Genomic DNA, 27,617 nt, shown 5'->3' on the forward strand with positions numbered 1-27,617 from the left:
TTCTTTTCTTTCCTTTAAGGTAGTGGTAACAGGGCATTACCAAAAGGCCACCACCAGACCCCCTGAGCTCGGTGTTCCATCCAGGTGTTCTCCTTTGTGTTTCAGGCACTTTTCCCACATGACGGGAGGACGAGCTTCTGGTTAAAGACAAGCACAGAGCCCGAGCCCTCCTTCCCACCATGAAGGGCCCCTGTGTCATTGCATGGCTGTTCTCCAGCCTGGGCTGGTGGAGGCTGGCCCAGCCCGCGACAGACGCTTCTCAGTGCCAGAGAGCGGAGCACCCGGTCATTTCCTATAAAGGTAAGGGACAGGCATGTCTGAGTGCCACGGCACTTTCCACACTCAGTGACAGAGGATAGCAGTTGCTCCATTACCCTTATTTTAGACATTGTTCAAAATAGGAGCAAAAATATGAAATCCTTCATCGCCAGAATTTCATGTCCAGAAACGGATCACTAACTCAAGAATTTTCACAGAAGCCCCTGTGTTGAGACCACTGTTAAAAGGTGCTGGAAGCATCCTGGGCCTTTGAACCAGGGGATAAGAATGTGACCCACAGACATAACACCAAAGTCAAGGAAAACAAACAAACAAACAAACAAAATCTCAGCTCAGCATTTCCCAACAAAACCTTAGTCTTGCCATAAAACATGTGATTTGTGTTCCTAACTGGCATTGCATGGCAGACAGAATTGGTTTAATTGTCTCTGTTCCTCTATGGATCCATGGGATTAATGAATTGTTATGCGTATCCACTCATGTGTTTTTTTTTCATTAATGATAATTTATTTAGGGTTCTTTTCACCCCGGACACTCAGCATGCAGGAAGAAAATGAAATGTCTTTATCCCTGTCCTCAACGAACTCACAGTTATATTATCAAGTGAACCATACTTATTCAGTCATTGTATTGTAATAATCCATCCAATAGCTTTATGTTTTATTACTTTTTAAACTTTGTATCATAACAATTTCAAATAGACAAAAATAGAAAAAATAGTTTAAGAAATACCCAAATCCTGTATTTATTAATTCATGGCCCACATGTTGTTTTTTTAAAATAAATCCTCACTTGTAGTTCATGCCACACCTACCAAATTATTTTGAAGCAAACTGAATAAATCATATAATTGTATCTTTAATATTTCAGTTTGACTGTCAAAATAGAGAACTTAAAATACCATTATCATATCAAACAGACAAAAACAATAACAAAAAAATAATTCTGTAATGTCACCAGACATTTGGTGAGTATTGTGAGATCCCGGAGAGTCTCATGGATGCTTATGCATTTTTGTAACAGTGGGATTAAATCAAGATCTAAATGAAGTTTACATATTGCAATTGGTGGTGCATCTTTTGAGTCCTTTTAATCGTTTACTGTTTGTTGTTGTTGCTCCCCTTGCAAATTAATTATTTAAAAAAACTCCCAAGTTCTTAGTAGTATAGAATTTCCCACCTTGTGGATTTTGCCAAATGCATCCCATTGGTGTTGTTCAAATGTCCTTCTGACTTACATATGTCTGTAAATTTGTAGCAGTATCAAGGCTGCTTAGATTCAAGTTCAGATCTTTCTGTCTCCACTCTGTCATGGATGGTGCTGTGTACTTCCATTGGAGGCAGATAATGACTGGGTATGAAGTTAGCAGTCATTGATGATCACTGCCTAAATTTACTGATTTATTCATGGGTACAAACCTGGAATTTCCTCATCTTGTCATTCTTCTTCATTTAATGGCAAGAATATTTCTATACAAAACACCTTTTCTTCGCCATCTTATTTGATTATCCTGAGGGTACCCCTTATATAGGAATGGCTGAATCAGTTTCTTTAAGACTAGGGAGTTGTTTTTTTAGCATTACCCAAAGAGGACAAATAAGGTGTAATGTTTGCTTTTTGTTTATTTTTCTTATTTTGATGATTATGGTGATTTTAATTCTCACCAGAGGATACATTTTTTAATTGACGAAAGAGAGAGAGAGAGAGAGAGAGAGAGAGAGAGAGAGAGAGAGAGAGAGAGGGGGGGGGGGGAGGGAGGGAGAGAAAGAGAGAGAGAGAAACATGGGTCATTTGCCTCTGATACATCTGTCGACCGAAGCATCAAACTCACAACCTGGGTATGTGCCCTGAGCAGGAATCAAACCCGAGACCCTTTGGTGCATGAGATGATGCTACAACCAATGGAGCCACACCAGCCAGGGCTGATTATTAGAGTTATTATTAATACATGGTTGTAATATTTGATATATTATTTGAAGCAGTTACAGTTTTTGTTCTTATAGATGGTGAAATCACATCTCAAGCCCCTGGGAGCCTCTTGAATTTGGCTCCTGAGTTCTTTTGACACAACCCATGTTGCTTCTGACAGCATGCTGACTCTCTGGGACAACAAGATGTTGCTGACTCCTCTTAGTCATTTCCTTCCGTAGACCCAACAACCTGCCATTTTTGGCTGATGTTGCATGGAGGTGCTCCGTTAGGTGTTTTGACCTGAGGAAAACATTTTTAAAAAATGCACCATATATATATTCTAGACAGTTAGTTTCAAGTCACCTCTGGACTGTCCGGTATTCCTAAACCTCTTCTGTCTTCTGTCTACATCTTTCTCTCCCGTGCACAGAATCCTGAGTCTCTGCAGCCAATATAATTATTCCTTTGCCTTTTCCTGAATAGATACTCAGCTGTTTCGGAATAACAGTTTCATGCAACTGGAATCATTTTTGACTACTGAAAACCCTGTACGATGATTTTCTTCTTTTCGTTGTTAGCGTATACATTTCATTGGGAGATTAAAGCAGAATTACTGCCTTGAAATCACTTGAAATAATTTCCTCTTGTATGGTTATGCCAACTCAAAATGCAACTAGTTTTGTTGAATTTTGCTTTTGTTTTTTAGAGATTTTTAAAATTTACATCTCATTATTATGTGTTGCTTCAAAGTCAAATCCATCAAACAAGGATGTTCAAGGAAACTAGCTTTTCTTCCTCTTTTCCTCAACCTGTTTAGTCTCTGCTTTTAGCTAACATTTTACTTAGTGTTTAAAGTTCATGCTTCTTTTTTAATACAAACATATATGTATACACACACATATTCTTGCCCTCCTTTCTTAGATAAAAGCTTGCATACATACAAACTTTTCTCTATGTAGCATTTTTTGACATAATGATATATCCTGGAGGCCACTCACTAGTAGTATAGATTTATGTAATTTCTTTTTGTAGCCACGTAGCTCTTACTATGTGATGAACATAGGTTATTTTCTGTCATTTGTGATCATGGACTATTAAAATGGGTGATTAAAATAGTCCATTTAATGGGTTGTTAAAATGAGTAGCACCTCCTGCAGTCAACTTTTAATATTTTTGCAATAGTACCATTGGGAGACATTCCTAGAATTGGGATTGCTGTGTCAAAAGGTAAATGCACATGTGGTTTGCTAGATATTGCCCAATTTCCATTAATGAAGGTTGTGCCATTTTGCATTCTCTTTGCTCTGGATATGAGTATCTGTTTACGACCAGCTTTTCCCGCAAAGTATACTATTAGACTTCTGGATTTGAGCCAATCTTATAGCTCATAAGTGGCATCTCAGCTTATTTTAATTTGCACATTCTTAATTAGGAGTGAATGTACAACAGACATTTAATTGGTACCTATTATGTAAGAGAGTCTGTGCTAAATATTGAGGAGCTAGAGGCAAAAAACATAGTCTGTGTTAAGATATTAGAATACCTTTAGGAATATAAACTAAAAGTACCATTGTGTTATATCCTATTAAGGGACCTATTGGGTATCATTGCTGGGGCCTATGGGAGCCTAGCAGAGGGGCATCTGACCTAGACAGCCCGTCTGAAGGAGTGTGATTAAGGAAGCTTCCTAGCATGAGGTGATGCCAGAACTCAGTCACAGACGATGGTAAGCAGGTGTGTGTGAATCTCACGAAGGGGGAGATGTTCCAGGGAGAGAACAAGTGCATTGGTCCTGAAGTAAGGGAGGGGAGAATAGTGTCCTGCAAAAGGCATGTACAGGGAGTCACGAAATCTTAGTCTGAGTTTTAGAGAGGATGTAAAGGGAGGTGAGGCTAAAGTGGTTAGTGGGGCTTTATAATGCAAGGTGTTGGAAGACATCTTAAGAAGTCTCCCAGCTATCTGGACAGACTCAGCTTGGAGGGTGGCAACATGATGGCAGGGACAGCCCATTCTGAGACTGCTGCTCCGATCAGAGGGAGCAGTAATGTAAGTCTGGGCTGAGGGAGCGGTAGTAGAAATGGGAAGAAGTGGGTGGATTCTAGGAGTTTGCAGGGGATTTTGTTGATGATTTAATTGGTGTATGAGGGAGAAGGAAGCACTTAATATGATCCCCAAGTTCTTGGCTGTTTATCCCATATGGAAGAAAGAATGGGAAACAGATTTGAGGAATGTGATGATTTTAGATGGAGAAAGCTGAATTTTTACCTGCCATCAGAAGGAATTATCTAGTTGAGAACAAGGCATCATGAGATCCAAGTACAGGGGACTTTTCAAGAGGGAGGTGGCCATCATAGTATTCAGTGATGCAGAGAGTTAAGGAAGATGTGGGCCAGAGGGTAGAGTGAGAAACTCACCCTGGTTTGCCAGGGACTTTCCTAGGTTAGCACTGAAAATCCTGTGTTCCAAGAAAAGCAATGGTATATTAGTTTCTTAGTGCTGCTGTACCAAAACACTATAAACTGGATGGCTTAAAGGAACAGAGATCTCTTCTTGTACAGTTCTGCAGGCTAGAAGTCTGAAATCAGGTGTCGGGAGGTCCATGTTCTCTCTGAAGGCTCCAGGGAAGAATCCTTGTTTTCCTCGTTGTAGCTTCTGAGGGTTGTTAGCAATCGTTGACCTTCCTTGACATGTAGACTCATCACTCCAGTCTCTGAGTCTGTAGCCACATGGCCTTCTCTCTGTGTGTCTTTTTGTCCTCTCCTCTTCTTATAATGACACCAATCATATTGCATCTAGGGCTCATCCTAACCCAGCATGACTTCAATGCAACTGATTACTTCTGCAGAGGCTCTATTTCTAAATAAGGCCACATTCACAGGTATCCAAGATTAGGATTTCAATAAGTCTTTTGGGAGGACCCCATTCAACCAAAAACAAGTAGCATTTATCAGAGAAGGTTTAGGGCAGTGCAGGAGGAAAAACTTAGATGGCGATGAGCAGAGGGATAAATGTGGGATGAAGAAATCAATATAAAAAGAGAGAATTATTGTCTCAGCCAGCAGGGACACGAGGACAGGGGATGGCTATTAAGAGAGCATTATTTAAGCATCCCTAAATGACTATGGGAAGAAGCCAGGTGATGCAAGAGGCTGAAGAGAGAAGAGAGAGGGGGAGATAATTGATTAGGCAAAGTCCAGGGCTGTAGGAGGAGTAGGATGCGGGGGATTAGCTTACAGGAAGAGACTCCACCTCCAGTGAGGCTGGAGGGAAAGTGGCCAAGGCACCCAGGATGCAGGAAAGTTAGTGGGTGGGGGTGGCTGGAAGGGGAGGGAGTTCCTGAGAACCTCCATGTTAGCTGAGAAGGAGTAGGCAGGGCAAGGGCCAAGAGTACGGGGGTTTTAGGAAGGAAGTGCTTCTCTGAACAAGGGATAAGACTTGACCAAAGATTCCCTGTCTGTCCTTGAAATGGCTCAAGTTACAGCTGAACAGGTGGCCACTGATCACCTACATGGCCGCTTTTCTGTAACACACGACTCCACAAGAGGGTTTGAGAAAGTAGGATGAAATACTGATAAGGGAGAAATACAAGAAGGACTGGACCATCTTGACTTTCAAGATCTTGATTTCCATGTACATTTAGAATATCATGAGTTAGTGTGGTAACCCTGGAGGCACTCTGCACAGAGGCTATTGGTGAAGTGAACCAGATGCTATAGCAACGTCTTAATTAGGCTAAGCACATTTAAAAAAATTTTTTTTAAAAAAATATGTGTTTTTATTTATTTCAGAGAGGAAGGGAGAGGGAGAGAGAGAGAGAGAGATAGAAGCACCTATGATGAGACAAAATCATTGGTCGGCTGACTCCTGCATGCCCCACACCAGGAATTGAACTGCAACCTCCTGGTTCATAGGTCAATGCTCAAACACTGAGCCATGCTGGCCAGGCATAAGCACATCTTATTGAAGTCTTTTTTAAACATTTTATTTATTTCAATTTTAAAAATTTAATTAAATCTATTGTGATAACATTGGTTAATAACATTATATAAATACTAGTGATCTGGTGCACGAAATTCGCGCACATTAAAAGGGGATTAATTAGAGGAAATAATTTAATTTTGCTATTTGCCCTTTTTCTATAATAGAAGTATCAGAGATGAAAGAAAATTAGTAAAATGTATATGAAAACCTTCCTCCTGTCAGAGTCTGGGGCTCACCACGGGATCCAGAGTCAAGTCCCCGCCCACCCACATACACCTCAAAATCGCATGAGACCCACACCTGGCCGGCCCCCCACATTGGACTAGATCCAGACCCAGCCAGTCCCACCCTTGTCAAGCCCTGTTGGGCAGGGGGTGTAGCCTCAGGTCCCCTGGCCTGGCCAGGATGTGGGGAGTGGCCTGAGGTCCCCCAGCCCAGACCCAGGCGGGGGGCATGCCTTGAGGTCCTCCGTCAAGCCCCACCAGGTGGGGGACATGGCCTGAGATACCCTGTCAAGCCCCACCTGGTGGGGGGCGTGGCCTAAGGTCCCCTGTCAAGGCCTGCCAGGTGGGGGGCATGGCCTGAAGTCCCCTGTCAAGCGCCAAGGGGGTGGGGGAGGGTGCTTGTCCCTGATGATTGCTCGTTAAGGCTCCTTATGGGAACTTGGCCTCAGCTGTGGGTGCAGCCATCTTTGTGATGGAGTGATGGTCAATTAGCATATTCCCTCTTTATTAGATAGGGTGTCCAATTCTCTAATACAGCATCTGTACATTGCATTGTGAGCTCATCACCCAGAGCCTAGTCACCATGTATTTGAACCCTTTTATCCTCTTCATCCTGCCCAAACCCTTCCCTTCATGGGAGTCTTGATCCGACATACCTGGCCAGGCAGAAGATGTGGCAGGACTATTTTCCCCAGCCTCTGCGGGCTTCTCTTGTCTGCCAGAGTTCATTGCTCAACACGCTCTAACAGCTGGCTGGGTTTGCAAGGTTGCTCCCTGGCTGCATGTTCTGGCATATGTATCCCTGAGTGTGCAGGGGCTGCTGAAACACCCTGCCCATTACAGACAACCATTCACACTTATGTCCTTGTCATTTGCTTAAAAGTCTATTCCAGTAAGGAGGGGAAAAATATAGGGACCGTTCAAGACAGCATGTTTCTCAGCATGCTTACTGAGTCTCATAACCATCTCTGAAATGAGTTTTAAATGTTTAATGCTTGCTGAGGCGACCATGCCATATTCTGCTTTTGTTTGTTTATTGATTAAAGTTTAACCCAGCTATTTCGAGAGCAGGCTGCAGTTACAGGAATTGGTTTATGGGGAGCAATTTTACGTTAAGCACGGAGGAAGGCCACTGATGGGGTGAGTCATGTCACACTCAGGCTTTCTTTGTGTTGGAGCCTTAATATCGTGACTAATTTGGAGCCTTTTCTTCAGTGGCTTAGCTGGTGGCAATTGGTATGAATGCCTAAAATCACTCCTGCCTGCAGAATCAGGCAGGGCATGATTAAGATTAATTCCAGTTTTAGGCCCCTGAGATCTTTATCTCTGATTCCTTGGTGTTCTTGTTGAGTGTCTTCCTACATAGGGATCATTGATTGGCCTGAGAATCATTTTTGGAACTTAATTAAGACAGCTATATGGACACTTGATAAAGGATTAGCAACAGTTGACCCCAGATCTTAGGAAGGGCATCTGAAGGGATCAAAATGTGTATGCTAGCTTGGGCCGTCACTGGGCAGGACTAGGCTAGGGCACTTGTCCCTTGAATTTGAACAGTTGCCTTTATCCCCACATGGAGTCAAAAGTTATTGAAAGAATCATGACTGAAAGGGTCCTGCACAGAATCTTAAACTTGGGGTTCTAGTCTGATTCCACAGGATTAATGATTATTTTTTATGGATCTTCTATTTTTCTTTTGAATGACGTAATTATATTTCACAGTGTTCATGTCTGTGGTAAAAGCATTTATTTGTTAATGTTGACAATAAAAATATATGACATGTTTTGTACCTCTCCGTTGACTCTTTTGCGAATTAACTTCTGGGGACCCCCAGCCTCTCCCACCTCTGAGAGGCTGTCTTCTACCTGTTTGCAAAGTAGCCACATACCCATTTCCTTTTGCTCTGCTAACTGCCAACCTGCCCTTTGCCCTGCCTCTTCCTATTTTCTCTTGTCTTGCTCACAGTCCCTGGAGCACTGGCATTGCTTGGCCTACTACCTGCTGCACTTTGGACTATACAGGGTGTAACTTGGGCAACATCAGTTACCCTTGGAGGCACAGTGAACTAACCTTTTATTTGAATTTTTAAAATGCATTTCTTTTTTTAAAAATATATATATATTTTTTTATTGATTTCAGAGAGGAAAAGAGAGGGGGAGAGAGAGAGAGAGAAACATCAATGATGAGAGAGAATCATTGATCGGCTGCCTTCTGCATACACCCTAGTGGGGATCGAGCTCACAACCTGGGCATGTCCCCTTGACTGGAATTGAACCCAGGACTCTTCAGTCTGCAGGCCGATGCTCTATCCACTGAGCCAAATCAGCTAGGGCAACTAACCTTTTAGAAAACAAGGATGGAGATGCTGGAAGCAGACCCAAGGAACCATTTCTGTGCCATGGCCCCATACATGTCCCATGGCCCCATGCAAGCCCCATGGCTCCATACCTGTCCTATGGCTCCATATATGTCCTGTGGCCCATGAATGTCCCACAGTTAACATGTACGTCCCATGGTACTGCATTTTCTTCCGAGTTTTGGCTGTCTGGTGTCTAATGCCCCAGACAGTCATGTGATGTCTGGCTCTGGTTGGATTTCTCCTCTTCTCTGGTTTCTGGGACCCTCATCATTACAACAGGAGCTGTAGTAGTTGATTTCTTGAGTCCCTGTAAGAGTTCAGTCTTCCAGTATGGAAGTTCAGTCTTCCAGTATGGATTAAAATTGTTTCTAGTGTTTCTCCCTGTTCACCTGTTCTCAGAGCTGCCACTCAACTTTTGTAAATCACACATGGACATGACTGAATGACAGTGGCCTACTTTCTCCAAGGAAGAATTAGGAAATTTATTTTAATTAAAAATAGACGGCATGAAATTGATTTTACTATTTCACTTTAATATTTTCATATGAATCTGTATGTTTAACAAGTTTAACAAGTCAATACCAATTGTAGAAAACTCTCTTGAACTCAATGCTTTTCTCTGTAAAAACTAAAATTTACGTAAACCAAGTGTGATTCTCCTTAATTTCATTAACAGGAGATGTGTTCTTTTCCTGTGAGTTTACTTGTGGAAGAAAGTGTTATTTGGATCCCTAAAAAGTCCATTGTTCCATAAATATTTTTGTTATGCATACATGAATATTTCATATACTGTAAAGTAATGTCAAAATCATATTGGGCAAAATATTCGAACCAGTTTGCAAGTGAAGCAACTAAAGTACAAGCACACTGCCTGCCTTTGACACTGAAAATGGCAGTTGGGAATACATTTTTTATTTTTAAGTCTGTTGCTAGTTTGCTCTCTGAGAAAAAATGGAATATTAAAAAAGATACCACTTTCCAATTCTATAATGTAGGTATATCATGATTATTTAAAAATGCATAGAGGTGTTAGTGGTTCTACACTGCATTTTCTTCTAACATCTCTATGAGTGATTCATTAAATAAACTGGTTCCAATACCTGCATTGTAGTTTGTTGATGTTATTGATCTTTTGACTGATGAGACCCTGAGATGGTCCCTGTTGTATGTTTTTTTTATAAATAATGATTAGGTTCTGAAAGTGATTTATTTAGTTTTGAGAATTAACAATAAATTTTGTATTACTTTTGTGTTCTAGTGCCACTAGTGAAATAATTTATGAGTGAACATCTATATTTTATCCTAAGATAAAATTTTTGTGTTTTGATTGATTTGTCTTGGGAAATAGTTTTTATTATTTTAAGAGTACAAATGGAATACTTTATAAGCGAAGTAGTTCAATGCGATTGCCTTAAAACTGGGAATACGATTTTGCAAAGTTAGTGTCAGAATTCTGATTTAAAACCTTCATTTCATTTGGCCTCAAGTAGTATGTTACTGTGTTTTATTCATCTTTAAGCATATCATAGCCTTTCTAAGCATTAAATGACTAATTTATCTGTTTGTCACACTGAAGGTAGATAAAAATCTTGTCCTTTATGCATGAATGAAGAGTTGAGATTAAATGTATGGAGTGTAAAGTTTTAGTTATGCAGTATTTTTCTTGGACTTATAACCTCTTGTGTTCTAGTATGAAGGCAAGATAAGCAGCCATGGCTACATCTGAGAGACAAAACATTAGGCCAACTCTAGCAGACAACAGTGCTGAAATGTTTCTGTCATCATTGTGACAAAGAAAAGAATCCAGTGAGGTTCTTAAATCTAATCTAGTTTGTCTACAAATATAATCAATACCTTAACTTTTAATTTTCTGGGAGGTCTTTTATTACTGAGTGAAGAAGGGCTCTCAGAGCAGTTATGTCTGATTTCTCTTTGCTTTCCCATTTCCCTCATGTGGCTCAGGGGTGGACTTCAGAAAGCCTGAGCACATATGTCTTGCATGAGGCAGGAGGCGTACTCATTCATAATCAAGAGCTCATGGATGTTGTGTGCTAACTGCCAAAATGAACAGATCCCTCCAATCCACCGTGTGACAAGTTGCAGTAAAACAAGGTGACCATTCCCACCTCAGTAGCACCCTGGGCACATGTGAGGTAGACTACACATTCTATTGACTGAAATCTATGAGACCAGATCCTGACGCCAGGAATGGCTAGCAACCTGCTTCTCGTAGCTCTCAGAAGGTAACTGAAAATTGTCATTCTCATTTGCATTTTTGAGTTTTGTGCCAGATAAGACATTCCAAAATATAAAACTACAGACCAGTAAATCTCATACATATATACACAAAACATCTTAATAAAATTTTATCAGTTGAATTCAGCAATTTTTAAAAAAGGATAATATATTGTGTCCAACTGATCTTTATTCCCAAAATGCAACATTGCATGGGATTTCAAAGGTTTAACATTTAAAAATCAATTAATGTAAATGAATGTATTAACTATACTTTAAAAATATTTATTTACATATAGTAAAAATACTTTTTTACTTAGAGTAAAAAAGTCATTTGATAAATTTCAGCACATATTCAGGATGAAAACTAGGAGTTAAATGTATTGCCACAACATGACAATAGTCATCTTAATAAATCTAAATCTAACATGATACTTAACCAATGAGTGATTTTAATTATCATTGTGCTAGCCACTCTGAAATGTAATAATAGATAAATAATTTTTAATATTTATTTTATTAAAAGTAATAAAATATATTTATATATTTTAATAAAAGTAATATGATAAACAAATAGATGGCATACAGATTGGAAAGGAAGAATTGCAACTTTTCTTGGCAAATGAGATTATCTATATGGGACATTCTAATTAAATTTTTTAAAAGAAGTATCAAAGCTAACAAGTGAATTTCTCATGATTTCAACATATGTAGTGAATATAAAATATTGTTGCATTATGATATATTATCAACTAATAATTAGAAATTGAAATTAAATTGTATCCTTTACAGTAGTATTATAGATATGAAATAAGTATATATTTAACAAGTTATGTGTAGCTGAACATTGAAAACTGCAAAACATTACTAAGAAAATTAAAATGACCTAAACAAACGACAAATATTTATAAGTCAGAAGATTCAGTCTTAAGATATCAATTTGTACCATATGTATTGCAGCTATAACACATGAATTGCAATCTATAGATTTGTAACAAATCCAACCAAAATTTTACTGTTCTTCTATTATATAAATTGAAAAGCTGTTTTTAAAACTTATATGGAAATGCAAAATATTTAGAAAAACTGAAAATATTTTAAGATGATCAAGCTTAGAATACTTTCGAGCACCTGACTTCAAGATAATGTGGTGTTTCCATAAGAATAAATATATAAATCAATGGAACAGAAATCAGAGACCAGAACTGGAACCCCCACAAATATTGTCGGTTAATTTTAAACAAAGTGGCCATGGTAATTCATTGAGGAAATGATAGCTCTTTCAACAAACAGTACTGGAGAAATTGGACACTTCTATGGCAAAATTAACTGAAATGGATCATAGACCTAAAGAACTAAATTTATAAAACCTCTAGAAGAAAATCTGTGAAAAATTTTTCTGTGACCTTAGATTAGGCAAAGACACAAAAAGCACATAAAAGAAAATCTGAAATTTGACCACAGCAAAATTAAAAACCTTTGCTATTCAAAGACGCCATTGAATACCTGGAAATGCAAGCCAGATGCTATGTGAAAATATTTACAAGACCTGTGTCTACTAAAGGTCGTATGTCTACATCCTATCTAATAAAAGAGTAATATGCAAATTGACCGTACCTCTGCTACACCCACAAGCCATGGCCACAAGCCACGCCCACTAGCCAATCAGGAGCAAATATGCAAATAAACCCAACCAAATGGCTGCGGCCACAGAGAGCAGTAGGGAGGCTTGGGTTTCCCCAGCAATGGAGGAAGCCAAGCTTTCCGCCTGCCCTTACCAGCCTAGGCCTCCACTCCAGGCTACAAAGTTTCAATTATAGAAGATAAATAAATCCCAACAGAAATGGCGGCAGCCACGGAGCTGGAGAGAGCAGGAGGCTAGGGTTGCCCCTGGCGATGGAGGAAGCCAAGCTTCTGCAGCCCTGGCCTGCTTTGGCCTCTGCTTAAGGCTACAAAGTTTCAATTATAGAAGATACATAAATCCCAACAGAAATGGCTGCCGCTACGGAGAGAGTAGAAGACTTGGCTCCACTCCAGGCTACAAAGTTTCAATTGTAGAAGATAAATAAATCCCAGATACCAGGGCCTCCTCTTGGGTCGCCGGGGGGCGTGTCTGGCCTGCAAACCACCATAGGCCCCTCGACCAGGCCGCCCCACGCCCCAAGGGAACCCCCACCCTGATCCAGGACACTCTTCAGGACAAACCAGCTGGCCCCCACCCGTGCACCAGACCTCTATCCTATCTAATAAAAGAGTAATATGCAGATTGACCATTACTCTAGCACACAAGATGGCTGCCCCCATGTGGTCAAAGATCCTGCCCCCATGTGGACACAAGATGGCCGCCACAAGATGGCCAGCAGGGGAGGGCAGTTGGGAGGGACCAGGTCTGCAAGGGAGGGCAGTTGGGGGCAATCAAGCCTGCAGAGGAGGGCAGTTAGGGGTAACCAGGCCGGCAGAGGAGGGAAGTTGGGGGTGACCGGGCCTGCAGTGAAGGGCAGTTGGGGAGGACCCAGGCCTGCAGGGGAGAGCAGTTGGGGGGTACCAGGCCTGCAGGGGAGGGCAGTTAGGGGTGACCAGGCCTGCAGGGGAGGGGAGTTAGGGGCAAACAGGCTGGCAGGGGAGCAGTTAGGCATCAATCAGGCTGGCAGGGGAGTGGTTAGGTGGTGATCAGGCTGGCAGGCAGTAGCGGTTAGGGGCAATCAGGAAGGCAGGCAGGCGAGCAGTTGGGAGCCAGCAGTCCTGGATTGTGAGAGGGATGTCCGACTGCCCTGTGGGATCGGGCCTAAATGGGCAGCTGGACATCCCTCGAGGGGTCCCAGATTGGAGAGGGTGCAGGCTGGGCTGAGGGACCACCCCCCCACCCCCCAACCTCACCCCCTACCCCCTACCCTCCGGTTCATGAATTTCGTGCACCGGGCCTCTAGTATATAAATAAATTCTTACAACTTAAGAAAATAAGTAATCCAAATTTTAAAAAAATGGACTAGAAATTTATAGTTTACAAAATACAATTGACAACCATAGTGAGATACCTCTATACATGCAGCAGAGTGACTGAAATTAAAAAGACTGATAATACTAAGCATTGGCGAGAGGGTAGAGGGACTGGACCTCATGCTTTGCTGTTATTAATTTATGATGGTGCAGCCACTTTCAAAAACATAGTTTCATCAGAAGTTACACATACACTTACCCTAAATACCTGCAAACCCACTCATAGGTATTTGCTCAAGGATAATGAAATGTTAAATAGGGTCTACAGAAAGATTTGTGCTCAAAAGTTTACAGCAGTTTTATTTATACCAACCAATATGGAAAATTCAAAGATCCATCAATGGGAGTGGACAAATTAATTATGTAAAATGGAAAATACAATAAAAAAACCCAACCTGGATGAATCTTCAAAATATTATGCTAAGTGGAAAATTTTAGATACAAGAGACTACATATTATGTATTATTATCTTATGTGAAATTTTATAGAAGAAAAAACTAAAGCAACAGAATACCTATCAATGGTTTCCTGGTTACAGGGTAATAGAAAAATTTCACTGCAAAGGTTTGTGAGAGAACATATAAGTTAATACAAATTTTTATGTCATCATTGAGGAGGTGGTGACAGGGTTTATACATTTGTTAAAAGTTGTTGAATTTACATTGGTAAATGTTATTGTGTCTAAATTAACCTAATTTTAAAAATTGTATAAGTTCCAACTGTAGAGGAGAAGCAGTGACTTGCCAAGAATGTAAGATCCGGTAATCAGATTGCTTTCGAAGCAGCCCGAGTTTGTCAAAACGCTGTGCCGTTTCCTTAGCACTGAGGCCAAGCATAATGTGACAGCTTTACAATGGGAAAGTTAATTATGAACAACATGTTATGCAACATTTAATAAAATGTGTAACTCTGTGTGTGTCAGAAAGGCTACCTAAAATTCAAAATATTCAGGTCTAGGATGGAAACCCACCACATAAACTATTTAATCAGTAAAGTTTTCCCCCAAAGTTGTTTTAAAAGATAAAAAAAACCTAATAATTTAGGATAACGATGTTATTAGAGAGATAATTTATATAGAAAGTTTCTTCTTTAAACATTGTCCTGGCCCATGGGTAATCTTTGGAGGAAAATATTTCTGACTTATATGTGCTTTGAGACATGTCATCACATCCGAGCATTGCTGATTTGTAGGTTACTTGGAAGGAGACTTGACTCGGGGTGGTGAATACACGTTACAATATACCGATGATGTATTATAGAATTGTACTCCTGAAACCTATATAATTTTATTAACCAGTGTTACCCCAATATATTCCATAAAAATACATTTTATGAAAGAGGTAACAGTAAGCATAGGGAGGAAATGGGAGGGGCATTCATTTAGCCACAGTACCTTTGGTTGTAATGTGTACAACTCTCCTTTTTTCCTTTCAGGGCTGATTTTCTGCAGGTGGTCTTTTACCTCTTCTCACTCCTGCAATTAGAAATGGGGCAGTAAGAGGACCTACTGGTACAAAGCAGTCTAATAGAACTTCCTGTGATGATGGAAATGCTCAAACTCTCTGCTGGCAAATATGGTCGTGTTAGCATGTGCAGCTGCTGAGCACTTAAATGTTGCTAGTGCAACTGAAGTAATGAATTTTCAATTTGCCTTAATTAAAATTAAATAGTCATCTATTATTGTTGGTGACTATCATTTTGAAAGCTCAGGTATGGACTTTTGGCTTCTAGCATTATATATAAAAATATTGGCCTAGGCTGCTGTGTGTGTGTGTGTGTGTGTGTGTGTGTGTGTGTGTGTGTGCGCGCGCGCGCGCGCCTGTGCGAAGGCTGTTATATCCTGGCGTGATATTGGAGTCTTCTTTTGGAAACCATCATGGTTCATGTTTTAAGAAAACTGGCCTTGGAAAAGAAAAATTTTTCCTAGAAGTGATTTTTATACTTCTGCTATTAATTACCTCACTGATGTAAAGAAAATCTCTTATTGTTTTTCTGGTTGGTTTCAATTTCCTTAAGTGAAAAATAGGCATAATTGGGTTTTTATATGAAAGGTTTTACCACAGTGATCATTCTATTGCTCTTTAAACTAGGCTAATAAGGTAGCCTATGAGGCATTTGGGATATTCTTTATCTCTTAGAGAAAACTCCCTTCTCTCTTTAACCCTTAGACAATAACACAGTCAGATTCTGTATTAAAGAACAAAATAGAAATTGAGATGGTATTGACATTGTTGACATTGACAACATTTGTATCACAAATGTTTATTTAATAGGAAAATTAATAGTTTTATGAAGAATGGTTTGATTTTTCATTTTCATACATTTCCATAGTTAACTAACATATAAAGAGTTTAGAATCATATTCTACTTTAGATTTAGCACTTTTTCTTGCTATCTAGAAGGAAACAATTCGGAGATGAAATATTAAGATCTATTTTAAGTTATCAATGCAGTGGGATTTAGAAACTTACTCTGAAAGCTGCCTGACTATTAGGCTTAAAATATCAATTAGAAATATCTGGGCTTCAAGTAACAGATAACTGACGTTTAGTGGCTTAAGTCATAAGGAGACTTACTGTTCTCTAACTAGAAGTAAAGTCTCTCCAGGGCTGGATCAGAAGTGTCAGCAAGGCCCCAGCTCCCTCATTTTGCTCGATCATCCTCATGGAACTGGCTTTTGCTTTCTGTGTTTATTTCACATTGGGATGGCTGCTGGCAGCATTGAAAGGCAGGCAGCAGAGGAGGTTGGAGGATACCCAACTTCTCTACTCGTCTGTTTTATGTCAGAAATCAACAACATAGGAGAATCTTTCATGTGCACAGTTGTTTATACGTGCACGTAGCCAGCCCTGTGTCACGTGACTGACTCTAGGTACAGGGGGAAAGGAAGTGTCTGCCAAATGGGAATGGAGAAAATCATAACTGAACCCCTGAGTCCAGTCGGCCGGGAACTAGGGTGAGGCGAGGACCCAATTTTCAGTGCAATATTTAGGAGGCACCCAAAAATTTAGTGATAAAAATAAATAACATATTAATGCAATATTAAAAAAGTCAATATTCATGACAAAAAAAATCATACTGAACAAACTATCTGGGTTTTAAATCAGGATCCGATCAGTGCAGTCTCCTGTCAAGCCCTATTGGATTTCTAATGTCTTTATTAAAAATGTGGGTAGTTTGTTCATTAGGGATTTTATAAGTCATAAATGTAGACTTTTAAAAACATTGCATTAAGGTATTTGGATAGGTAAGGTTTTTGGGAGGTGCACCCTCTTAAATTTGACACTCAAGGTGAGGACCTCACTCACCTTAGTCTTGTCCTAGTGCTGCTGTTTAACAAAATCAGGTTCCGTTGGCAAAGAAGACTGGTGGGCAGCAAAGCTTGTCTCCACAGCTGTGTAATTGGTTCTGGTGTATGTGCCCCATGAATATTCATAAATCTGTTTCTGTTTCCTATCTGCTCCATGGAATATGTCTGTCCTCTGTCATTCCAAAACTCTGGTTGATAAACAATGTCTACTCTATCTTGTGTCTCTTTCTAAATAATGAATATTCAAAAATACTCTTTTTAATTGAAACGCTGAGTCGATCCTCTGTTGGTAAGAAACAGGAAACTTACCCTAGCACTGTGATTTTCAACTGGTGTGCTGCAAGAATTTTTAAAACATGCGATACCTGATTGTCACATTAAAAAAACAGCCAATACAACAATAGCCATTGGTGTAAATAATCAAAATTATACCCATTTTTTGTAAAATGGGCAGAAAGTATGATAATTTCATGGTTTTCCACAGAATGTTAGTAGTTTATGTGTGCCATGAGATGAAAAGGTTGAGAATCGCTGCCCTAGCAGATTTTGTATTCCCAAACAAATCTGAGATACAATAAAGAAGTGCAAGAATTTCTCGTTTCTGCATTTTCTCATTAATTTTTTTTTTTTAATGACTTGAAATTTGAAAGACGATCCATGAAAAAGTTGAGAGAATAGAAAGATCTGCTGGGACCTTTTTGTGTGTCCTGATATGGGCAATGGGAATTTGATGGTCTTTGAAGATGGTTGAGTATGTTCCCATTTTAAGGAACTCATGCCATAAAATTGTAGAAGTCATAATTATGCAATATGAAAGCTGGCATAAAAGAATCCACTCTTCATTTTAATCTCATTTTATCTTTGGTCTGATTAACTACTAGTGGTTGATGTTGATAAACTATTTGAAATCTCTTAAGCTTTCCTTCCCCTCAAGGGGCATGATAAAGACAAGCTATCTCTCAATGGAGAAGCTTTAAAATTCTATCAGGATGCTTTTGTGACTATAAGTAACTTGCCTCCAATGAAAATTTTATATGAAAAAAATTTATGTAGACCCGTGAAACCTGACTAATATAGATATGTAGTAGGAATTTCATGCAAGGCTATAAAATACATTTGTATTAAGGGCCCAATGTTGTATTCACAGCATTTATAAGATACAAATTCTTCAATCTCAAAGGTGGGTCTGCACAAAATTGCTCAATGTTTTCTCTGATTTAATTCAGCTTTTGAAAATTCTTGAGGCCAATGATTAGAATTTGGGGGCGGGGAAGGGAAGAACATATGGAAATAATAAATTGACAGGATTGGTTGTTAAAGATGGCTGCTATGAGAAAATTTAATGTTTGCAGCAGTGAGAGTAAAAATGGAAAGATTACAGTGAACTTTGCATGTGTTTATCATTACCATTCTTATTTAGGACTTCACTTTCCCCTGAGCCAAACCTGAGCACCCAGGATTTTTTTTAGCTATCTTCTTCTTTAAGCAACCAATGAAATATTATGTTTTTCTTTGCTATATCTTGTTGCCTCATGCCCGGTCTACTTCCATATACCCCATTTTCTTCCTGGCCACTTGAGATGCCTTTTTGTTTTATTTTATTTTTTGATTCAGTCACCTCATTGCATGAATTAACAGTTGCTTTTGTTGCAACTGAGCAAGGGATTCTTTGCAGATCTGTATCTCCTAGCCAGAACCATGTAACTGTTGCTGGGCAGGGGCTGGGGTGTATAGTTGCAGAATATTCTGTCTGCTCTGCGGTTCATTTTGTAATTCTCAAACACTCTGGGATTCCTCTGCCTCCATACCTGTGTGATGCTTCCATTGATATCGCCAAGAATTTCACACTCCTACAGAGAGAAAGATAGCTCCCAAGGGATGTGTAATTTTGTTATGCAGCAACAACTCTAAGACTTCAAGCCAAGCAAAAACATGTGCTAGTGCTGGAGCTACTTTTCAGCCAGTGCAACCATGTGAGCTTCTAGATCTTCTCTCATTGCAGCAGTTTGCTTTTGACCTCTTCCTGCCCTGCCATATAACTGTGCCCTCCCTCTTCTGCTGCGGTAGGTGGAAGAGCAGCCGTGCTGTTTTTCAGAGCAGATCCAGCACACGGCCACATCTGCCTCTGTGCTCAGTTGTTTTTTAGCATCTGTGGGACATTAACGGACCAGTGTGTGTTTTCAGATGGAGCAAAACAGAAAAGATTGTATCAGCACTTTGCAATGATTTCCTGTGTGCTATAATTGTTCATGGTAGGTTAGAAGGACTTATGCCTTTTATAGTCCGAGACCAGCTCCTTGACTGCATAACCACACAATGCACTATTAGAAGAAGCAAACACAACTGTAAGAGCTCATGAAAAATTCTGCTCTGATGAAATGGACGATAGAGCTCTGGAATCTTTAATTAGTGGGGGTTTTATAACCATATTAAAAGAAACAAAAAATGCAAAACAAAAAAAAGCCACATCTCAAATATCATGCCTAGATATCTTGCTGAGGAGTTCCCTCCCGCACCCCCCCCCCCACTTTGTGGGGGTGGGGGTGCGGGGGGCAGGTGATATACTGAATGGCTTTTGGGCAGGTCATCATTTCTCCTCTAATCATTTTCATATGGTTTTGCATATAAAAATTAAGATTTGAGTTGGAGACTAAAGAGTTTTTGCTTTAACCTCAGTTACTAACACTAAAATCATCTCACATTTGGTATTTCTCTAGCACGGGGCCTAGTATATAGAGATTAGCATGTGTGTGGGCTGAATCCCGAAACCATGGGGCAAGCAGATTAACTGTGTTTACTTGGTTTTTATGTTCTCTTTTTTTGGATATAATTAGCAGTTAAATTAGATTTACTTTAGTAGTTTAAAAGGCAGATGTAAAATTGAAAGTAGGGACTAAAAATTACATACCTCTTCCCTAAATATTTAAAATGTTAATATTTGTCAATGTGAAAATGTTGGGAGAGCATTCAACAAATTTTCTCTGTTCATTTGTAGTAGTTTTCCTAGTTACTGAGAAACTGATGTGAAAGCATAATGAAGACAGTTCTTATAAAAGATTTCCAGCAAAAGAGCGGACTGAGCTTATGGGAGAAATCCCTTACCCTCATTAATGGCATTAAAAAATATGGAGCTGCCCCAAAAGCAAGAAAGGGGAAGTCCCAAGGACAGATATTAAAAAGAGGAATCAAGAGGAATCACATTGAAGGGCCTTAGGGGCTAGGGTTTTCAAACATGCTTAGAAATAGGAGCAATCGGTGGTACGGGGTCCTGGTGGGAAGGAAGAGCAGGAACTCAGCTTCCCGTAGAAAGCTACAAACCACAATGGGCTGTCCTACCTGAGAAGTGGAAGTCCAGAAGAACCGCATATCACCCCCATGGAAGAGGGAGTGCAGCTGGCTGTGGGTGGAAACAGACCCATGAAGGAGAAATTGGAATACCAAGCCTGCTCTATAGGATCCCGTGGGGGACCCAAACATGTACTTTCCTTACCAGGGAGTAGCCCCAGGTCAAGAAATAGAAACTTGACATCTACACACCAAATCTTTGACTCTAAGAGGGACCTTTGGTCTTCCACTCTCTAACAATGCTCCAGAATAGTTCCTGGATTGTGGGCTCTTGTGGGAATTACTCTTACTGAAGATGAGCACAGAGTTAAAGAATAAACCTCAATGGGACAATCAATACAGAAATTATGTCCCCTGGTCCATATAACAGACAAACAGCCAACAGATTTTAAAGTGTGTAAGAGACACACAAGTAGAACCAGAATGGCCAGAGCAAGGGGCCATGATATAGAAGTGACAGAGAACAGATGTAGTAAAGAAGATGAGTTGGAAAAAAATTCTGTTGAAAGCTGTGTGAATGTAGTAGTTAGGAATAAATCAAGCCATATTTGAATTCAAAGTAAATAGTTCATTTAAGTGAATTTATCTACAACTCATAACATGTAAGAAACACATGAGTCAGTGTTTTATTACAGAAAAAAGAGGTCATGATGGCCTAATTTTAATCACTTGTCTGCCTTTCTCTCAAAAAACAGCCATGTATTCTACTCTTATTTTCAATGAGAAAAGTACATGATTCTGCATAGACTTGAGTTTTTGGATGGCAAGTTTTGTTTATTGTTGTACCCCAAGCAAGGACTTCATAGAGGAGAGGATGACTTCATACTTAGTTTCCTGCTTCCCAAGAACATAGTCTCTCCAATAGTATGGAGACAATAAAAAATTAGACATTTAAAAGGTAAGTCATAGACTGAGAGAGGAATTATAAAATTAAAAGCATTCATCATTTGCGTTTCTTGTTCTTCTTTGCCTTTTAGTTCTTTGACTTCTAGTTTTCTTTCATGAATCACGTGAATAATAACATCTTCCTGCAAAGTTTTTCCAAAGATTTGGGAATGTACATGTAAAATAACCACGGGGTTGCTTTGCTTAGTTCTTAGAATATTTATGAAACCAATATCTATCAATACTGGTGTTATTATTTTCATTTCAGGTTTATTATTTTCACCATATTATCTGAAGTAAAATTCCTCAAGGTCATGTACTAAAGTTTCATTACTTTTGTTGATAGCTATTATCTTGTTATCAAAAAGTAAGGTATAATACAAATTTCTTTTGGAGAATACTATTGAAATAGGTCATCTTGCCTGGGTCTCTATCTCTTAATCTAACCTCTCTTTATTGATGGCTTTACTTTCTCAGTATATATATATTTTGAAAAACACAGTTACTGACCTTTAGACTATTAGAATCTTGTCTCTTTTTGAAATATACTCAATCTGACAAATTTCTTAATATCTTGCACTCTGTATTCTATCTGGGTTTGCTAATAGAATCAAAATCCCATTCCTATATGTTATCGCCAAATGTGTGTGCCCATATTTGATGCTGACTTCTGATTCACCTCCACACAGTACAGATGAGATATGTGAAGACCCACTGCTGAGATGAATGGTGATTCATAGGGTGACTAGTTCCTTGAACTGGCCAAAGGGCTCAAAAGCCATTGCTGACAGATGATGTCACCGACAAAATTCTTGTTTATCTTGAATTTAGAAACTAAACAAAAACAACCTCTCATTATCTTTTTATAAAATGAGGACAACAACAATCCCAAAATCGATTACCATGACCTTAGGAGAATCCACCATGAAATGCTGTCAAAGAGATAATTTTCAGAACATTGCAGTCTTGGATTCCAGGTTGTTCTGCCTCCCCTGTTCTATGGTTCTTATGAAACTGGGTGGACTCTTTGATCCTCAAAGAGTAACTCTTCTCATGGTTTATTTTTTCCCCCCACACTCAAGGAAATGGTTGAGTTATGCTAATGTGAATATTTCTCTGTTGAATAAGCCTACAGGATGTGGTGCCAAACGTAAGACAGAATAAGTTGGATTGATGAAAGTTTAAATTTTTTAAAGAAAAGAACAAAATTTGGTATAGAGAAATAATTACTATAGGCATAAAAGAAAGTTGTATTGTTTTCTTCATGCAAGAAAGGACTCATTTAGATTCCAGGGATCTCAAACTTGTTACTGATTCAGTTTCCACCTAACGTGGCCACTCCATTACTCTGACCTCTGAGTTACAAAGGGAATCTACTGGATGGAAATAACTTGTCAGGTTGTGAAAAAATATAACAGTCTGAAATTCCAGCAGTGCCTCACAATATAAAATCATAACCCAGCAGCAGATATTTACTGAGTCTCTTATGAATGGCATGTCTTTTAGTGTTTATAAAAGTCTATAGAGTGGCTATGTCTCTACCCTATTATACAGCACCAGAAATAGACTAGGAGACATGCAGTGACTAGACCACAGGCCGAGGTGTCTTTGGAGCACAGCAGGGATGAGAATCTTGGCCTTCAGACAGCAGTGGCAGGACTCTAAAGTTCTACAGCCCTTAGCTGTGATGGGGAGGAGCTTGTTTGTATCATGCTGTTTCTACCTTGTGTGTGTGTGTGTGTGTGTGTGTGTAGGGGGAGGGTTCGGGGGGGGGGGGATGAGCCTGAGGGAGGGGGGTTTGGTGCTGTGCTGAGGAGCTGGAGCCCTGGTTGGGAGGGGAAGCATGCGATGCCCAGATCAACATATCTGGGCTCCCTCTCCTCAGGTTCACAGCAGGTTCCATAGCCCTGCTGGCTGCCGCATTTACAAGGGGGCCCTGAGTCAGTGCTTTCTTTGAACCTTGAACCAAAAAGTTTTAAGGTAAATATATCTCATTGTCTACCTCATTGCCCCAAAAGAGAGGCTCTGTTCTAGAGTCCAGGGGTGCTTATTGCACTACAGAGGCACAGAGCACCCCAGACATAGTCCAAAGCACGCGTCTAAATTCATCGCTTTTTCTTGTTTCCCAGTTTCATAGCTTTCATCATCGCATGGGCACCTAAGGACTAAAGTTCATTCATTCACTTTTGTGTTCAAAGTTTATTCACTTAGTTACTTATTGAACTAGCATTCATTCATTTACTAAGTACATTTTCATTGAATGAGTGCCTCCTTTATGTCAATTTTGCATCAGGCACTGGGAATATAGGAAGTGGGAAGATAGATGTGTAAATAGGGTCATGAGGCCTCATTGGGCAAAGCTTGTGCATTATACGCACCTGGGAGGGGTCCTTCATCTTGTCTAAGAGACTTAGGGAGGCTTCCTGGAGGAGCTGTCATTGTAGCTGGCTTCTAAAGGGTAGGCAACGGGTGAGAAAAGGAGGTAAGGGAAGCTCTGGAGAGTCCTGGACCAACAGTCCTTGATACAGTCAGAGCCCAAAGTGCACGTTTGATGGCAGGAAGATTGGGGTTAGAGCTAACAGGGAGCTAGATCAGTATGGTTTGTTGAGGTTTCATCTAAGGATGCTGATGTGGAGTCGGAGGCAGGGGACGCTGGATGGCCAAGGCACTGCTGAGAGAGTGACTGTTGGCATAGCTGGAGAGCAGTGGTACAGACGCGAGAGAGTGGTGGCCAAATCAAAGTCATAGCAGAAGGGACAGAGGGAAGCATGGTCAAGAAGAGGAAGTAATAGGGTTCTGTGACTGAATGGGGCAGGTGTCACTGCAGTGTGCTCCAGGATGATCCACTATCTTCATTTGAGTTAACGGAATCCCAACAGTCCCCTCTGTTTTAGTTGAATTTCGGAACCAAAAAAAGGCATTCTCATAATTTCTGTCCGAATGTGAATTACAAAGGGAATCTACTGGATGAATCTACTGTGAGTTAAACAACTTTACTGAAAAAAAAAATGAGATTAGAAATTTATCTGTAAATATTCATCCTATATGCTATATGATGCAGAGAGAAATAATTTGCCTTATATATTTTAAGAGGTGAAAGATTCAAATCCTCCTCTCATCTTTGAACTGGGCACCCGCCCGGCTAGGGCTGTGTGTCTCCTTTAGTAGGAGCTACTCCCACAGTCAGGAGAGTGCCCGCCCTGGGGCTTTTACCCTGACATCAATTAAATGACAGCTTCTTCCGGGACAGTTCTTCCTACTCTCTCTTGTCACCCTAATCCTTTTGACAGACTCAGCTTTGAAAAGAGGTTTATATTTAGTCCAGACTTCATAAAGATATTGCCAGGCTCTCCCTTCCCAGCCATCTTTAATGTAATAGTGTTTATGTTTAGGGAAGAACAAAAATAGAAATGTTTATACCTGTTGATGTGGAAAAAGAACTAATGCAGGTTGGCACCATCAGCTTGGTGGATCCTATTTGTGCAAATAATTCTCGTTAATTATAACCCTTCTAAACGGACAGCTTTATTATACTGACCATATGTAATGAACTTGACTTGTCTTTCTCTAGGTTTGAAAATAGAACGCATTGCCGTTCCCCCTTTACTTATTCTCAAGCAAGGACTGCATATCCTTTAGTGGACACAGTCTAGCATTCATATTTTTTTCTTTAGAAGTTCTGAAATCACTGTATGGCATTAAATTTAATAGGCCTAGTATATCAAAAATAGAATTATAATTATGAAAAGTCAGTTAAAAGGAGGGTGAACGGTAAAATGAAATGAGATTTTTAATGGCTTGTCGACAGTTATAATTAATGAGATGGAGCTTGGGCCATGATGTGACCTTCAGGTAGGCATGGGACGAAGCCCTGTGTAAGTGGGCCCCGGAAGGAGAATGATTTTTCAGAAGATAATTCCTCTCTACATCTTGCCAGCTTCTGCCTTCCCCTCGTTCAGGACTTTTTCTTGAAGTTGGGCTCCTATGTGTGGTCAGGAAGCTGTGGTCACATCATTGGGTGCATGAGAGCATCCCTGCAGGAGGCAAAGCAGCCCGGCGTACAGGCCCGGGAAGAAGGCAGAGCCGCAGCTAGACAGAGACTCCTAGATTTGAGAAGCCACTTGTTATCTTGCTCAAGTAGGAAACTGCTTTTCATGACAATGTTAATTCACAGGTTGATCCACTTCAGTTTATGCTTTACACAGTGATTTTCTTTGAACACTAGTTGCAAACAAAGAGAGAATGAGACAAAGGCATGCTGGCTTCAGTGCCTGATACCATCCAACTGCACAACCTCCTCGCACACCAAGTGGGTTCCTGAGGCTATAAGAATTGTTTTTGTCTGATAAACACAAGTCCCTTTGAACTCCGTGGGGGTTCTTTTCCACTGGCACTTTCTTATAACTATATGCAAAGTCTTTTTTTTGTTTGTCTGATTTGGAATCCAAAGAGTCTACACATGAGCCTACCCCACCTCCTTCATCCTTTTGTTAAAGCATAAAATATTGTAGTTACTGTAACATCTGTTATGTTTCATACCCTGAGGCACAGGCAGGCAGAGCTAAATTTCTCCGCACATGCACACATGTTAGCCTCTTTTCCTGCTTGTGCACATAAAATGGGTTGACTGGAAGGCTGAAAAAATCAGAACAAATATCTAGCAACTGGTTCACAAAGGCTGTTAGTTACCCATCTGATGACTACCAATAGCAGTTTGTCTTTCAGGGGAGTCCACGGAAAGGGAGTTCATCCTCAGTGAGTCTGGGACCTACCTGAGATTATAAAATGTCACTTCTGGGGAAAGAATTGGGGTGAGAGGGGAGGTTCGAATTTATATTTATGGCACTAGAAATAGTATCCTCTTGGGAGACACCTAAAAAGCAAATGTAGATAAATGGCTTATTGTCTCAGGAATGCGGTTAAACAGTCAAATTAATTCTAAGATCAATACCATCATGGCTGTTAGCTCTACGATTCTACAGTGACCTATAAGAGTTGTAGGAGATTGGAGAGGAGTAACATGCCCCCGCTCAGGAAGAAGGTGGAATTCTTTCCTTCTTTCTTGCATGCATTTATTGTTCCTTTGCTCATATTCCACCAATGTCTAGTAACCCTTCAGTGTGGGGTCCCATTTTCTTCCTGTTCGCACCTGCTTCCTTTAATATCCCAATCAGAACTGTATTCACTGTCATCTATGTGTTGATGGCTATCACATTTTTATCTGCAGTTTAACCACATCTGAACCACAGAACCACCTGCACTTACCTACTCATCTCTCCATTGGGATTTCCAGTGGGGATCTCCTCTCAGGCACCCATAAAAGAACTTGGGTTGTTTCCAAACCCCAAACCTGTTTTTCCTCCAATCTGTCCTATCTCAGAAATGCCCTCAGAGGTTGAGCTGCTCTAGTAGAAAGTTTGGGTGTTATCCCTAATTCATCACACTCCTTATTTCCCCAATCAATTAGTTCAAAACATCTCCTCAATATGCCCTTCCCTCCTTCTCCTTGGACTGCATTCTATGTCCCCTGTGGTCCATCCTCCACACAATGGCCATAGGAGCTTTTTAAAACACAAAGTGCCCTGACTAGGTGGCTCAGTTTGATGTCTCTCTCTCTCTCTCTCTCTCTTTTTCTCTCTCCTCCTTTTCATCTGTCTCTCAAATCAATACACATATTCTCAGGTGAGGATAAAAAACAAAACAAAGGAGCTCATACTCCCCCATTTCCTCCCCCATCGCCCCCATACACCTTGGCTTCCTTGTGCCATAGAACAGGGTTTGTGAGAACAAGAGCCCATCTCCATTTACTGTGAATATTTTCTTGGAGCCCAGCACAGCCACTCCTTTACATTTGCTGCAGTGATAGCAGCAGAGTGGAGTAGCTGTGACAGAGGCCATACGACCTGCAAATCCTAAAATACTATCACTACCTTTACAGCAAGAGTTTTCTAATTGCTCCTACTGAAGAAGCTCTACACTTTGCACCTTGACCTGCAAGACCCTACCTGAACTGTTTCAGCCTCCCCCTCGGCTCCTGGCCTCACCTCTCACACGCCCCTGCCTTGTTTCTCTTGCTCAGTTATCTTGATT

General features: G+C 40.2%; 1 protein-coding gene across 2 annotated transcripts in view; it reads left to right on the forward strand.

The window, feature by feature from the left end:
* SEMA5A (semaphorin 5A) overlaps positions 1-27,617 on the forward strand; it is a 400,847-nt gene that overhangs the window by 153,342 nt on the left and 219,888 nt on the right. For both annotated transcript variants that reach the window (XM_080679990.1, XM_080679991.1), the window contains exon 3: positions 106-300. In XM_080679990.1, coding sequence (XP_080536116.1) covers positions 180-300 — 121 coding nt within the window. In that variant the 5' untranslated portion in view covers positions 106-179. The remainder of the gene's footprint in view (positions 1-105; positions 301-27,617) is intronic.

The sequence above is a fragment of the Plecotus auritus genome, assembly GCF_963455305.1.
Source record: "Plecotus auritus genome assembly, chromosome: 7".
Taxonomy (NCBI): Eukaryota; Metazoa; Chordata; class Mammalia; order Chiroptera; family Vespertilionidae; genus Plecotus; species Plecotus auritus.